Source organism: Gadus morhua, chromosome 18 (genome assembly GCF_902167405.1).
Source record: "Gadus morhua chromosome 18, gadMor3.0, whole genome shotgun sequence".
Taxonomy (NCBI): Eukaryota; Metazoa; Chordata; class Actinopteri; order Gadiformes; family Gadidae; genus Gadus; species Gadus morhua.
The window spans coordinates 1239052-1255577 of record NC_044065.1 but is presented as its reverse complement, the minus strand read 5'-3'; the positions used below and the strand labels follow the sequence as shown (position 1 = coordinate 1255577).

The following is a 16526-nucleotide window of genomic DNA, read 5'->3' as shown; positions in this document are numbered from 1 at the left end:
AAACATAAGGGGTAACACTGTCGTTTTTTATCGGCCGTCATCAAAAAAAACATAAGGGGTAACACTGTCGTTTTTTATCAAAAAAAACATAAGGGGTAACACTGTCGTTTTTTTATCGGCCGTCATCAAAAAAAACATAAGGGGTAACACTGTCGTCTTTTATTGGTCGCCCGGAAAAAAAACATAAGGGGTAACAGTGTCTTTTTTTTTGGTCGTCAGCAAAAAAAACATAAGGGGTAACACTGTCGGAATTCTTTGGTCGTCCCGAAAAAAAACATAAGGGGTAACACTGTCGTCTTTTATTGGTCGTCCCGAAAAAAACAAAAGGGGTAACACTGTCGTTTTTTATCGGCCGTCATCAAAAAAAAACATAAGGGGTAACACTGTCGCTTTTTATCGGCCGTCATCAAAAAAAACATAAGGGGTAACACTGTCGTTTTTTTATCGGCCGTCATCAAAAAAAACATAAGGGGTAACACTCGTTTTTTATCAAAAAAAACATAAAGGGTAACACTGTCGTTTTTTATCAGCCGTCATCAAATAAATAATAAGATGTGACACTGTCGTTTATTATCAAAGATCGGGCGGCTTAGCTCAGTAGGTAGAGCAGTTGTCGTCTTTTATAGGTCGTCCCGAAAAAAAACATAAGGGGTAACACTGTCGGTATTTTTTGGTCGTCCCGAAAAAAAAAAAAAGGGGTAACACTGTCGGTATTTTTTGGTCGTCCCGAAAAAAAACATAACACTGTCGTTTTTTATCGGCCGTCATCAAAAAAAACATAAGGGGTAACACTGTCGTTTTTTATCAAAAAAAACATAAGGGGTAACACTGTCGTTTTATATCGGCCGTCATCAAAAAAAACATAAGGGGTAACACTGTCGTTTTTTATCGGCCGTCATCAAAAAAAACATAAGGGTAAAAAACACTGTCGTTTTTTATCAAAAAAAACATAAGGGGTAACACTGTCGTTTTTTATCAAAAAAAACATAAAGGGTAACACTGTCGTTTTTTATCGGCCGTCATCAAATAAATAATAAGATGTGACACTGTCGTTTATTATCAAAGATCGGGAGATTGGTCGTCCCGGAAAAAAACATAAGGGGTAACACTGTCGTCTTTTATTGGTCGTCCCGAAAAAAACATAAGGGGTAACACTGTCGTTTTTTATCGGCCGTCATCAAAAAAAACATAAGGGGTAACACTGTCGTTTTTTATCGGCCGTCATCAAAAAAAACATAAGGGGTAACACAGTCGTTTTTTATCGGCCGTCATCAAAAAAAACATAAGGGGTAACACTGTTGTTTTTTATCAAAAAAAACATAAGGGGTAACACTGTCGTTTTTTATCGGCCGTCATCAAAAAAAACATAAGGGGTAACACTGTCGTTTTTTATCGGCCGTCATCAAAAAAAAACATAAGGGGTAACACTGTCGCTTTTTATCGGCCGTCATCAAAAAAAACAAAAGGGGTAACACTGTCGTTTTTTCATCGGCCGTCATCAAAAAAAACATAAGGGGTAACACTGTCGTTTTTTATCAAAAAAAACATAAAGGGTAACACTGTCGTTTTTTATCGGCCGTCATCAAATAAATAATAAGATGTGACACTGTCGTTTATTATCAAAGATCGGGCGGCTTAGCTCAGTAGGTAGAGCAGTTGTCGTCTTTTATTGGTCGTCCTGAAAAAAAACATAAGGGGTAACACTGTCGGTATTTTTTGGTCGTCCCGAAAAAAAAAAAAAGGGGTAACACTGTCGGTATTTTTTGGTCGTCCCGAAAAAAAACATAAGGAGTAACACTGTCGTTTTTTATCGGCCGTCATCAAAAAAAACATAAGGGGTAACACTGTCGTTTTTTATCAAAAAAAACATAAGGGGTAACACTGTCGTTTTATATCGGCCGTCATCAAAAAAAACATAAGGGGTAACACTGTCGTTTTTTATCGGCCGTCATCAAAAAAAACATAAGGGTAAAAAACACTGTCGTTTTTTATCAAAAAAAACATAAGGGGTAACACTGTCGTTTTTTATCGGCCGTCATCAAAAAAAACCTAAGGGGTAACACTGTCTTTTTTTTTGGTCGTCAGCAAAAAAAACATAAGGGGTAACACTGTCGGAATTCTTTGGTCGTCCCGAAAAAAAACATAAGGGGTAACACTGTCGTCTTTTATTGGTCGTCCCGAAAAAAACAAAAGGGGTAACACTGTCGTTTTTTATCGGCCGTCATCAAAAAAAAACATAAGGGGTAACACTGTCGCTTTTTATCGGCCGTCATCAAAAAAAACATAAGGGGTAACACTGTCGTTTTTTTATCGGCCGTCATCAAAAAAAACATAAGGGGTAACACTCGTTTTTTATCAAAAAAAACATAAAGGGTAACACTGTCGTTTTTTATCAGCCGTCATCAAATAAATAATAAGATGTGACACTGTCGTTTATTATCAAAGATCGGGCGGCTTAGCTCAGTAGGTAGAGCAGTTGTCGTCTTTTATAGGTCGTCCCGAAAAAAAACATAAGGGGTAACACTGTCGGTATTTTTTGGTCGTCCCGAAAAAAAAAAAAAGGGGTAACACTGTCGGTATTTTTTGGTCGTCCCGAAAAAAAACATAACACTGTCGTTTTTTATCGGCCGTCATCAAAAAAAACATAAGGGGTAACACTGTCGTTTTTTATCAAAAAAAACATAAGGGGTAACACTGTCGTTTTATATCGGCCGTCATCAAAAAAAACATAAGGGGTAACACTGTCGTTTTTTATCGGCCGTCATCAAAAAAAACATAAGGGTAAAAAACACTGTCGTTTTTTATCAAAAAAAACATAAGGGGTAACACTGTCGTTTTTTATCAAAAAAAACATAAAGGGTAACACTGTCGTTTTTTATCGGCCGTCATCAAATAAATAATAAGATGTGACACTGTCGTTTATTATCAAAGATCGGGAGATTGGTCGTCCCGGAAAAAAACATAAGGGGTAACACTGTCGTCTTTTATTGGTCGTCCCGAAAAAAACATAAGGGGTAACACTGTCGTTTTTTATCGGCCGTCATCAAAAAAAACATAAGGGGTAACACTGTCGTTTTTTATCGGCCGTCATCAAAAAAAACATAAGGGGTAACACAGTCGTTTTTTATCGGCCGTCATCAAAAAAAACATAAGGGGTAACACTGTTGTTTTTTATCAAAAAAAACATAAGGGGTAACACTGTCGTTTTTTATCGGCCGTCATCAAAAAAAACATAAGGGGTAACACTGTCGTTTTTTATCGGCCGTCATCAAAAAAAAACATAAGGGGTAACACTGTCGCTTTTTATCGGCCGTCATCAAAAAAAACAAAAGGGGTAACACTGTCGTTTTTTCATCGGCCGTCATCAAAAAAAACATAAGGGGTAACACTGTCGTTTTTTATCAAAAAAAACATAAAGGGTAACACTGTCGTTTTTTATCGGCCGTCATCAAATAAATAATAAGATGTGACACTGTCGTTTATTATCAAAGATCGGGCGGCTTAGCTCAGTAGGTAGAGCAGTTGTCGTCTTTTATTGGTCGTCCTGAAAAAAAACATAAGGGGTAACACTGTCGGTATTTTTTGGTCGTCCCGAAAAAAAAAAAAAGGGGTAACACTGTCGGTATTTTTTGGTCGTCCCGAAAAAAAACATAAGGAGTAACACTGTCGTTTTTTATCGGCCGTCATCAAAAAAAACATAAGGGGTAACACTGTCGTTTTTTATCAAAAAAAACATAAGGGGTAACACTGTCGTTTTATATCGGCCGTCATCAAAAAAAACATAAGGGGTAACACTGTCGTTTTTTATCGGCCGTCATCAAAAAAAACATAAGGGTAAAAAACACTGTCGTTTTTTATCAAAAAAAACATAAGGGGTAACACTGTCGTTTTTTATCGGCCGTCATCAAAAAAAACCTAAGGGGTAACACTGTCGCTTTTTATCGGCCGTCATCAAAAACAACATTAGGGGTAACACTGTCGTTTTTTTATCGGCCGTCATCAAAAAAAACATAAGGGGTAACACTGTCGTTTTTTATCAAAAAAAACATAAAGGGTAACACTGTCGTTTTTTATCGGCCGTCATCAAATAAATAATAAGATGTGACACTGTCGTTTATTATCAAAGATCGGGCGGCTTAGCTCAGTAGGTAGAGCAGTTGTCGTCTTTTATTGGTCATCCCGAAAAAAACATAAGGGGTAACACTGTCGTCTTTTATTGGTCGTCCCGAAAAAAAACATAAGGGGTAACACTGTCGTCTTTTATTGGTCGTCCCGAAAAAAACATAAGGGGTAACACTGTCGGAATTCTTTGGTCGTCCCGAAAAAAAACATAAGTGGTAAAACTGTAGTTTTTTATTGGCCGTCATCAAAAAAAACATAAGGGGTAACACTGTCGTTTTTTATCAAAAAAAACATAAGGGGTAACACTGTCGGTATTTTTTGGTCGTCCCGAAAAAAAACATATGGGGTGAGACTATTGTTTATTTAGTCATCATTGAAAAAAGGATACGGGTTAACACTGTCATTTTTTTACCAAATAAAACATAAGGGGTAACACTGTTGTCTTTTATTGGTCGTCCCGAAAAAAACATAAGGGGTAACACTGTCTGTATTTTTTGGTCGTCCCGAAAAAAACCATATGGGGTGACACTGTTGTTTTTTTGGTCATCATTGAAAAAAGGATAAGGGTTAACACTGTCTCTTTTAATAAAATAAAACATAAGGGGTAACACTGTCGTCTTTTATTGGTCGTCCCGAAAAAAAACATAAGGGGTAACACTGTCGGTATTTTTTGGTCGTCCCGAAAAAAAACATAAGGGGTAACACTGTCGGTATTTTTTGGTCGTCCCGAAAAAAAAACATAAGGGGTAACACTGTCGTCTTTTATTGGTCGTCCCGAAAAAAACATAAGGGGTAACACTGTCGGAATTTTTTGGTCGTCCCGAAAAAAAACATAAGGGGTAACACTGTCGTCTTTTATTGGTCGTCCCGAAAAAAAACATAAGGGGTAACACTGTCGTCTTTTATTGGTCGTCCCGAAAAAAACATAAGTCGGTGTAACACTGTCGGTATTTTTTGGTCGTCCCGAAAAAAAAACATAAGGGGTAACACTGTCGTCTTTTATTGGTCGTCCCGAAAAAAACATAAGGGGTAACACTGTCGGAATTTTTTGGTCGTCCCGAAAAAAAACATAAGGGGTAACACTGTCGTCTTTTATTGGTCGTCCCGAAAAAAAACATAAGGGGTAACACTGTCTTTTTTTATTGGTCGTCAGCAAAAAAAACATAAGGGGTAACACTGTCGGTATTTTTTGGTCGTCCCGAAAAAAAACACAAGGGGTAATACTGTCGTCTTTTATTGGTCGTCCCGAAAAAAAACATAAGTCGGTATTTTTTGGTCGTCCCGAAAAAAACCATAAGGGGTAACACTGTCGTTTTTTATCAAAAAAAACATAAGGGGTAACACTGTCGGTATTTTTTGGTCGTCCCGAAAAAAAACATATGGGGTGAGACTATTGTTTATTTAGTCATCATTGAGAAAAGGATAAGGGTTAACACTGTCATTTTTTTACCAAATAAAACATAAGGGGTAACACTGTTGTCTTTTATTGGTCGTCCCGAAAAAAACATAAGGGGTAACACTGTCTGTATTTTTTGGTCGTCCCGAAAAAAACCATATGGGGTGACACTGTTGTTTTTTTGGTCATCATTGAAAAAAGGATAAGGGTTAACACTGTCTCTTTTAATAAAATAAAACATAAGGGGTAACACTGTCGGTATTTTTTGGTCGTCCCGAAAAAAAACATAAGGGGTAACACTGTCGGTATTTTTTGGTCGTCCCGAAAAAAAAACATAAGGGGTAACACTGTCGTCTTTTATTGGTCGTCCCGAAAAAAACATAAGGGGTAACACTGTCGGAATTTTTTGGTCGTCCCGAAAAAAAAACATAAGGGGTAACACTGTCGTCTTTTATTGGTCATCCCGAAAAAAACATAAGGGGTAACACTGTCGTCTTTTATTGGTCGTCCCGAAAAAAAACATAAGGGGTAACACTGTCGGTATTTTTTGGTCGTCCCGAAAAAAAAAATAAGGGGTAACACTGTCGGTATTTTTTGGTCCTCCCGAAAAAAAACATAAGGAGTAACACTGTCGTCTTTTATTGGTCGTCCCGAAAAAAACATAAGTCGGTGTAACACTGTCGGTATTTTTTGGTCGTCCCGAAAAAAAAACATAAGGGGTAACACTGTCGTCTTTTATTGGTCGTCCCGAAAAAAACATAAGGGGTAACACTGTCGGAATTTTTTGGTCGTCCCGAAAAAAAACATAAGGGGTAACACTGTCGTCTTTTATTGGTCGTCCCGAAAAAAAACATAAGGGGTAACACTGTCTTTTTTTATTGGTCGTCCCGAAAAAAAAACATAAGGGGTAACACTGTCGTCTTTTATTGGTCGTCCCGAAAAAAACATAAGGGGTAACACTGTCGGAATTTTTTGGTCGTCCCGAAAAAAAACATAAGGGGTAACACTGTCGTCTTTTATTGGTCGTCCCGAAAAAAAACATAAGGGGTAACACTGTCTTTTTTTATTGGTCGTCAGCAAAAAAAACATAAGGGGTAACACTGTCGGTATTTTTTGGTCGTCCCGAAAAAAAACACAAGGGGTAATACTGTCGTCTTTTATTGGTCGTCCCGAAAAAAAACATAAGTCGGTATTTTTTGGTCGTCCCGAAAAAAACCATAAGGGGTAACACTGTCGTTTTTTATCAAAAAAAAGATAAGGGGTAACACTGTCGGTATTTTTTGGTCGTCCCGAAAAAAAACATATGGGGTGAGACTATTGTTTATTTAGTCATCATTGAAAAAAGGATAAGGGTTAACACTGTCATTTTTTTACCAAATAAAACATAAGGGGTAACACTGTTGTCTTTTATTGGTCGTCCCGAAAAAAACATAAGGGGTAACACTGTCTTTTTTTTTTGGTCGTCCCGAAAAAAACCATATGGGGTGACACTGTTGTTTTTTTGGTCATCATTGAAAAAAGGATAAGGGTTAACACTGTCTCTTTTAATAAAATAAAACATAAGGGGTAACACTGTCGGTATTTTTTGGTCGTCCCGAAAAAAAACATAAGGGGTAACACTGTCGGTATTTTTTGGTCGTCCCGAAAAAAAAACATAAGGGGTAACACTGTCGTCTTTTATTGGTCGTCCCGAAAAAAACATAAGGGGTAACACTGTCTGTATTTTTTGGTCGTCCCGAAAAAAACCATATGGGGTGACACTGTTGTTTTTTTGGTCATCATTGAAAAAAGGATTAGGGTTAACACTGTCTCTTTTCATAAAATAAAACATAAGAGGTAACACTGTCGGTATTTTTTGGTCGTCCCGAAAAAAAACATAAGGGGTAACACTGTCGTCTTTTATTGGTCGTCCCGAAAAAAACATAAGTCGGTGTAACACTGTCGGTATTTTTTGGTCGTCCCGAAAAAAAAACATAAGGGGTAACACTGTCGTCTTTTATTGGTCGTCCCGAAAAAAACATAAGGGGTAACACTGTCGGAATTTTTTGGTCGTCCCGAAAAAAAACATAAGGGGTAACACTGTCGTCTTTTATTGGTCGTCCCGAAAAAAAACATAAGGGGTAACACTGTCTTTTTTTATTGGTCGTCAGCAAAAAAAACATAAGGGGTAACACTGTCGGTATTTTTTGGTCGTCCCGAAAAAAAACACAAGGGGTAATACTGTCGTCTTTTATTGGTCGTCCCGAAAAAAAACATAAGTCGGTATTTTTTGGTCGTCCCGAAAAAAACCATAAGGGGTAACACTGTCGTTTTTTATCAAAAAAAACATAAGGGGTAACACTGTCGGTATTTTTTGGTCGTCCCGAAAAAAAACATATGGGGTGAGACTATTGTTTATTTAGTCATCATTGAAAAAAGGATAAGGGTTAACACTGTCATTTTTTTACCAAATAAAACATAAGGGGTAACACTGTTGTCTTTTATTGGTCGTCCCGAAAAAAACATAAGGGGTAACACTGTCTGTATTTTTTGGTCGTCCCGAAAAAAACCATATGGGGTGACACTGTTGTTTTTTTGGTCATCATTGAAAAAAGGATAAGGGTTAACACTGTCTCTTTTAATAAAATAAAACATAAGGGGTAACACTGTCGGTATTTTTTGGTCGTCCCGAAAAAAAACATAAGGGGTAACACTGTCGGTATTTTTTGGTCGTCCCGAAAAAAAAACATAAGGGGTAACACTGTCGTCTTTTATTGGTCGTCCCGAAAAAAACATAAGGGGTAACACTGTCGGAATTTTTTGGTCGTCCCGAAAAAAAACATAAGGGGTAACACTGTCGTCTTTTATTGGTCATCCCGAAAAAAACATAAGGGGTAACACTGTCGTCTTTTATTGGTCGTCCCGAAAAAAAACATAAGGGGTAACACTGTCGGTATTTTTTGGTCGTCCCGAAAAAAAAAATAAGGGGTAACACTGTCGGTATTTTTTGGTCCTCCCGAAAAAAAACATAAGGAGTAACACTGTCGTCTTTTATTGGTCGTCCCGAAAAAAAACATAAGTCGGTGTAACACTGTCGGTATTTTTTGGTCGTCCCGAAAAAAAAACATAAGGGGTAACACTGTCGTCTTTTATTGGTCGTCCCGAAAAAAACATAAGGGGTAACACTGTCGGAATTTTTTGGTCGTCCCGAAAAAAAACATAAGGGGTAACACTGTCGTCTTTTATTGGTCGTCCCGAAAAAAAACATAAGGGGTAACACTGTCTTTTTTTATTGGTCGTCCCGAAAAAAAAACATAAGGGGTAACACTGTCGTCTTTTATTGGTCGTCCCGAAAAAAACATAAGGGGTAACACTGTCGGAATTTTTTGGTCGTCCCGAAAAAAAACATAAGGGGTAACACTGTCGTCTTTTATTGGTCGTCCCGAAAAAAAACATAAGGGGTAACACTGTCTTTTTTTATTGGTCGTCAGCAAAAAAAACATAAGGGGTAACACTGTCGGTATTTTTTGGTCGTCCCGAAAAAAAAACACAAGGGGTAATACTGTCGTCTTTTATTGGTCGTCCCGAAAAAAAACATAAGTCGGTATTTTTTGGTCGTCCCGAAAAAAACCATAAGGGGTAACACTGTCGTTTTTTATCAAAAAAAACATAAGGGGTAACACTGTCGGTATTTTTTGGTCGTCCCGAAAAAAAACATATGGGGTGAGACTATTGTTTATTTAGTCATCATTGAAAAAAGGATAAGGGTTAACACTGTCATTTTTTTACCAAATAAAACATAAGGGGTAACACTGTTGTCTTTTATTGGTCGTCCCGAAAAAAACATAAGGGGTAACACTGTCTGTATTTTTTGGTCGTCCCGAAAAAAACCATATGGGGTGACACTGTTGTTTTTTTGGTCATCATTGAAAAAAGGATAAGGGTTAATACTGTCTCTTTTAATAAAATAAAACATAAGGGGTAACACTGTCGGTATTTTTTGGTCGTCCCGAAAAAAAACATAAGGGGTAACACTGTCGGTATTTTTTGGTCGTCCCGAAAAAAAAACATAAGGGGTAACACTGTCGTCTTTTATTGGTCGTCCCGAAAAAAACATAAGGGGTAACACTGTCGGAATTTTTTGGTCGTCCCGAAAAAAAACATAAGGGGTAACACTGTCGTCTTTTATTGGTCGTCCCGAAAAAAAACATAAGGGGAAACACTGTCGTCTTTTATTGGTCGTCCCGAAAAAAACATAAGGGGTTACACTGTCTTTTTTTATTGGTCGTCAGCAAAAAAAACATAAGGGGTAACACTGTCGGTATTTTTTGGTCGTCCCGAAAAAAAACACAAGGGGTAATACTGTCGTCTTTTATTGGTCATCCCGAAAAAAAACATAAGTCGGTATTTTTTGGTCGTCCCGAAAAAAACCATAAGGGGTAACACTGTCATCTTTTATTGGTCGTCCCGAAAAAAAACATAAGGGGTAACACTGTTGTCTTTTATTGGTCGTCCCGAAAAAAACATAAGGGGTAACACTGTCGGTATTTTTTGGTCGTCCCGAAAAAAAACATATGGGGTGACACTATTGTTTTTTTGGTCATCATTGAAAAAAGGATAAGGGTTAACACTGTCTCTTTTAATAAAATAAAACATAAGGGGTAACACTGTTGTTGTTATTTTGGTTGCCATGGATTGGTCGGTAACAATGTCATTTTTTATCGGTCGTCAAAAAAACAACATAAGGGGTAACCGTGTCGTTCTTTTACCAAATTAAACACAAAGCGTTTTTTCATTGGTCGTCATGGAAAAAAGCATAAGGGTAACACTGTCGGTTTTTTGGTCATCATTGAAAAAAAGATAAAGGGTAACACTGTTATTTTTAATCATATAAAACATAACGTTGTGTAAAAAACCAGGGTAACACTGTCGGTTTTACTTGGTCGTCATGGATAAAAGATAAGGGGTAACACTGTCTTTTTTAATCAAATAAAACATAAGGGGTAACACTGTCGTTTTTTATTGGTCGTCATGAAAAAACCCCTAAGGGGTAACACTGCAGTATTTTTACCAAATAAAATATAATTTTAATATAATATAATATAATTTTTTGGGTCGTCATGGAATAAACAAAAGGGATAACAAGGTCGCTTTTCATTGGTCGACATGAAATAAAACATAGGTGGTAACACCGTTTTTTTTTTCGTCATCATTGAAAAAAAGATAAAGGGTAACACTGTCATTTATAATCAAATAAAACATAACATTGTATAAAAAAACATAATGGTAACACTGTCGGTTTTCTTTGGTCGTCATGGAAAAAAGATAAGGGGTAACATTATCATTTTTTTACCAAATAAAACATAACGTTGTATAAAAAACCATATGGATATCACTGTGGTTTTTTTATTGGTCGCCATGAAAAAATACAAAAGGGGTAACAGTGTGGTTTTTTTTGGTCGTTATAGAATGAAACATAAGGTGTAACACTTTCGTTTTTTATTGGTCGTCATGAAAAAAAACCATAAGGGCAGTTTCTCACCAAATAAAACACAAGGAGTAACACTCTGTCTTTTTGGTCGTTATGGAAAAAGATAAGGGGTAACACTGTCATTTTAAATCAAATCAAATATAAGGGGTAACACTGTCATTTTAAATCAAATCAAATATAAGGGGTAACACCGTCGTCTTTTACCAAATAAAACATAACGTTGTATAAAAACCATAAGGGTAACAGTGTTGATTTTCTTTGGTCGTCATGGAAAAAAGACAAGGGGTGACACTGTTTATTTTAATAAAATAAAACATAAGGGGTAACACTGTTTTTTTTTACCAAATAAAACATAAGGGGTAACACTGTCGTTTTTTTTTACCAAATTAAACATAAGGGGTAACACAGTCGTTTTTTTTACCAAATTAAACACATGTTTTTTATTGGTCGTCATGAAAAAACCCATAAGGGTTACACTGTAGTTTTTTCACCAAATAAAACATAAGGAGTAACACTGTCTTTCTTTTTGGTCGTTATGGAAAAAGATAAGGTGCAACACTGTAATTTTAAGTCAAATCAAATACAAGGGTTAAATGTCGTTTTTCATTGGTCGACATGAAAAAAAACCATATGGGGTAGCACTGTCGTTTTTTTGGTCATCATTGAAAAAAAGATAAAGGGTAACACTGTCTTTTCTAATCAAATAAAACATAACGTTTTATAAAATACCATAATGTAACACTGTCATTTTTATCAAATAAAACATAATGGATCTCACGCCGAATGCGTGGTGAGACTTGCAAACCCTGGTTATGACGTGTCACAAATGAATTGAGCAGTTTTATAAAGCGGGGGGGGGGGGGGGGGGGTACAGAGGGCACAGACAGGGAGAGTGCGTGGGAGAGGTCCGCGGCGCCCCCCCTGTCCGCTGCACGCCACGCAGCAGCACAGCAGACCCAGGGCGAGTCCTGCCCGTGTTCATGGTTTGAATGTCAACCATTCTGGTTGCAGGTTTTGGTTTCAGGGTTAGGTTTCAGGGTCTGGTTGATTCCACGGTTTGGGTCTTATTTTAGGGTCAGGGATTAGGTTTTTCTTTGTGTTTAGCGTTTGTTTTCGGTTCCAGGGTTAGAGGTTCTTATTGGTTGAGTTTTAGGGTTTGTTTTCAGTTCTACATTGTTTTTTTTGCAGCACCTTACATAAAGTCTCAACTAAAACCGGTCGGATGCCTCGATTCAGATCATTTGAAAAAAAAAGATCATTTCATTACACACACTGCTGGTATGTGTGCTTTTCACAAAAATACAAGAGCCATTAAATGTTAGTGATATGCCTTTATTTTGGAATAGTAACAATAAATACAAGGGAGAGCAAAAAAACAAAACATCACGTTTCCCTAAAAGGAGCTGCTAAGCCTCCTCGCCCGACATAGCAACCAATCAGCACAAGGCCCAGGGTCAGCTGACTCTTCACCGACTCCTGTTTGGAAGTCTCAGACATCAGGGGACCACAAGTTGTGGGTGACTGGCAGTCAAAAACCCTCATGGACCAATGTCTCAACAATGTGAAGCCGCAACCCATCAACGGCCACTAGGTGGCGCCAAACCCAACCGTATCCTCACGGTCCTCCGCGGTCTGCTACACTAAAGGGTTGTCGATGCCTATTGTAAGTACTGCTGTGTGTTAGCGCCAACGGCAGACACATGTCTATACCTAGCTTAGCATTAGTCTCGGGTTGTAATACTATTACTTAAGGAATGTCGGAGCAAAAATGTGACCTTTTTCAATAATGTAGAAATGTGTTATACAAGTACCACGTCGCACACGTACAATAGCAGTCTGACAACAAATCTAATTATTTCATAATTCATAAGATGACCTCTTGAAACAACAGCGGGTAAGACATCCGCGCACACTTTCGCTAGTGATCACATCAGGAGAATAACAAAGCGCCATCAATTTCCACTCCGGTCCGTATCATACTGCTCTGTGGCTCCCTAAACTAACACTAGTGATCATTGCATGGCGGCTTTAAGCTCTCTCTTGAATCCCTTGAGGCACTAGCTCATTTTTCAGGGGGCCCATTCATAATGTCCACCCCGAAAGAAACAAGAACGAACAAAGAAAAACACGGAAAATATAAAATGATTAATCACAAAATGAAGAAATTGTAAACAAATGACAGACGCCAAATAAACCAAAAAAACTAAACAAACAGCAACCCGACAATCAAACCGCTCACAACGAGAACGCTCACCGCTTGAGACGCACCGAGGTGGAGGAGCAGCCACTACAAAAGGTGTAGCGCCACACCCCACAGGTGTAGCGCTACACCCCACAGGTGTAGCGCTACACCTGTGGGGTGTGGCGCTACACCCGCTGCCGGGGCTCAACGGTCTGCATCATTACAGCGTCGGGGAGAACACGGGAGAGGAGGAAGCGTGAAGGAGCCCTCTGGGTCGTTTCTTAAACACATCCGTGCCCCGCACCGTTTAGCAGACAGTCTGGCGGGGGGGGGGGGGGGGGGAAGACTAGAACAGTGGGACAGTAGGCACTAGTTACCTGATCAACATGGCCGGGCGGAGCCTCAACACCACTTAGGGCAAAAAGGGTTTCTAACGCTTAACTCGAAACATCGTTTGCTTGATAAGCTCGCGCTTTTATTTTTTAGACCAGGAATTCTTGGAATGATGTGTTGTTCCCCGTTTGCATCAATTGATTTAAGTCGCGCTCAGAGGGGGAAAGATAGATTAAGCTCTTCCTGGTTGAGGCGACTCTACACCTAAAAAGACTCGGAACAAAACGACAACATTTTGTGTTAAAAAAGGAGAAGAAAATAAGGGATTGGTCTTGGTGCAGGAGGCCGGACCGCCTTTCCTCTGCACCCCTTCCTGCTGATGTCTGGTGGTGAGGGGAGGGTAGTGCATGGGGGCGTGGCCTAACCCCGCCTGGGGGCGTGGCCTAACCCTCACGGGGCTCGGCCAGGCTGCTGTGGATGATGCTGCTGATGGACTCCACGCCCTCGCCCTCCAGGAAGGAGCGGTGGTCGCCCTCGACGACGTGCACGGAGACGGTGCCGTCGCACACCTGAGGAGGGGAGACCGTGGGGGTGAGGTGTGGCACGAGAATTATCCCTGGAGGTTTACATAAGCGAGCGCAAACAGAACTACCGATAACAAGCCATGCTCACACAAGCCTTTTGATTTAAAAAGGGTTACAGGAACCCTTATCGCCCACATCCCATAATAATAGAGCTTGATTAGTAACTAATCAATAAAGTTTGTTTGGGGGACCTTATTGTATTTGAAACTGCCATCAGGAGCAACCAAAAGTAATTCTTAGGTTCCGCTATATTTACGTTGATTCAGCGTTTTAATAGTACTGAAGAAACTCGTCGGTCCTCCCAAAATGGCAGAGCATCAACAACAAACAATATCCCATGATGCACTGCGCTGTCCAAGCCTGCGCGCCGCCTCACCTCGCTGAGCTTGTAGTCGCCCCCCAGGTTGTCGCCGTAGCCGCTGCTGGCCTTGGCGCGCAGCAGTGTCACGTTGCCATGGTACCTGGCGGCGGGCACGTAGCCGTCGGCAACCTTCAGCTTCTGGTAGAAGGTGGCGGCGGCGAAGTGCAGGCGCTCCCGGCTCACGTTGCGATGCCGGGAGGTGATGAGGTCCACCGTGGCCGAGACCCGGGCCTCCAGGTCAGCCAGCGGGAGGAGGAGCTCCAGCAGCTGGAGGGGGAGGGGCATAATGGAAGAGGGAGGGGCGGAGTGAAAGAGGGAGGGGCGGAGTGAAAGAGGGAGGGGCAGAGTGAAAGAGGGAGGGGCAGAGTGAAAGAGGGAGGGGCGGAGTGAAAGAGGGAGGGGCAGAGTGGAAGAGGGAGGGGCAGAGTGAAAGAGGGAGGGGCAGAGTGAAAGAGGGAGGGGCAGAGTGAAAGAGGGAGGGGCAGAGTGAAAGAGGGAGGGGCAGAGTGAAAGAGGGAGGGGCAGAGTGAAAGAGGGAGGGGCGGAGTGAAAGAGGGAGGGGCATAATGGAAGAGGGAGGGGCAGAGTGGAAGAGGGAGGGGCAGAGTGAAAGAGGGAGGGGCAGAGTGAAAGAGGGAGGGGCGGAGTGAAAGAGGGAGGGGCGGAGTGAAAGAGGGAGGGGCATAATGGAAGAGGGAGGGGCAGAGTGGAAGAGGGAGGGGCGGAGAGAAAGAGGGAGGGGCGGAGTGAAAGAGGGAGGGGCATAATGGAAGAGGGAGGGGCAGAGTGGAAGAGGGAGGGGCAGAGTGAAAGTGGGAGGGGCGGAGTGAAAGAGGGAGGGGCGGAGTGAAAGAGGGAGGGGCAGAGAGAAATTATAGACAAATTTGGCGAGAGGTAAGAAAAGTGTCACACATCAAATCTATTAAATATAGTACACCTTTATGCCTTGTACTAGCGTTCAACATATAAACTAGAGCTACATTAACCGTAACATTAAATGTAGTATGTCAAACTATACAACACACAGCTAGTTAGACATAGCTGGTTGTACTACTCAACCATAAGGTGTACCTTGTTGTACTCAATGCCGGTGAACTGCTGGATGAAGGCACACAGGGCCTCCGTCTCAGCCTCCGACTCCTTGCCTGGGGTCAGCTTCGCCCGATAGCTCTGAAACACCATCGTATGATAAGTATGATGATAAGTATGATGATAAGTATGATGATAAGTATGATGATAAGTATGATGATAAGTATGTATGAAGTACCGCTCTGATTAAGAGCTGGCGAAGGACAAACAATGTACTGATCAAATACAGATAAAAAAGGGTTATTTAGCTTCAACAAAGTACAGAAAAATTACTAATAAAAGTACACTGATAGAGTACTACCAAAGTGCTCTAATAACAAAAGTACGGCAAAAGCAAAATAAGAACAAACTATCAAGTACTGATAAAGTACAAACAAAGGGCTCTAATAAAAAAGTACTGATAAAGTTCCAATAAAGCGTACGGATGAAGTCCTCTAATAACAAAGTATTGATAAAGTATTAATAAAGCCTTATCAGAGTTCTTAATCAGTACACTTTATTCATACTTTAGTATTACCGGTAAAGTACTTAATGAGTACAAAGGCCTGGTAGAGCCCCCCCCTGCGCCCGCAGGTCGCCCCCCACCTGTGTGTAGGCCGCCACGTAGGAGTGGGACCCGTCGAAGAGGAACAGGGCCTCCACGGCGGCGCCCTGGGTCTGCAGCTGGGAGCACATCTCGAAGGCCACGCAGGCGCCGAACGAGTAGCCCGCGATGCGGTAGGGCGGGGCAGGCTGCAGCCGCCGGATGCAGTCCACGTAGAAGGAGGCCAGCGCCTGGATGCTGCCCAGCGGCGCGGCTGGAGGGGGGGGGGGGGGGGGGGGAGACGGGTCAGAGACCTCGGGGCAGAGACCTCGGGCCGGAGACCTCGGGCCAGAGACCTCGGGCCGGGGCGTGGTCTACGAGCTAGACGGCGGTAAACACTCCACAGCGGTGTCATACTGTTGATACTTACGTATACGTATTAGTTACTCTATAAATAAAGTATTAC

At 40.8% G+C, this 16526-nt stretch overlaps 1 protein-coding gene across 2 annotated transcripts in view; it reads right to left on the bottom strand.

Annotated features, from left to right (window-relative positions):
* Positions 1-13361: 13361 nt before the first annotated feature.
* fasn (fatty acid synthase) overlaps positions 13362-16526 on the bottom strand; it is a 41220-nt gene continuing 38055 nt past the window's right edge. For both annotated transcript variants that reach the window (XM_030340181.1, XM_030340180.1), the window contains exons 39-42: positions 16123-16334; positions 15520-15618; positions 14464-14715; positions 13362-14072 (exon numbers count right to left, since the gene is read on the bottom strand). In XM_030340181.1, the coding sequence (XP_030196041.1) occupies positions 13947-14072; positions 14464-14715; positions 15520-15618; positions 16123-16334 (689 nt within the window). In that variant the 3' untranslated portion in view covers positions 13362-13946. The remainder of the gene's footprint in view (positions 14073-14463; positions 14716-15519; positions 15619-16122; positions 16335-16526) is intronic.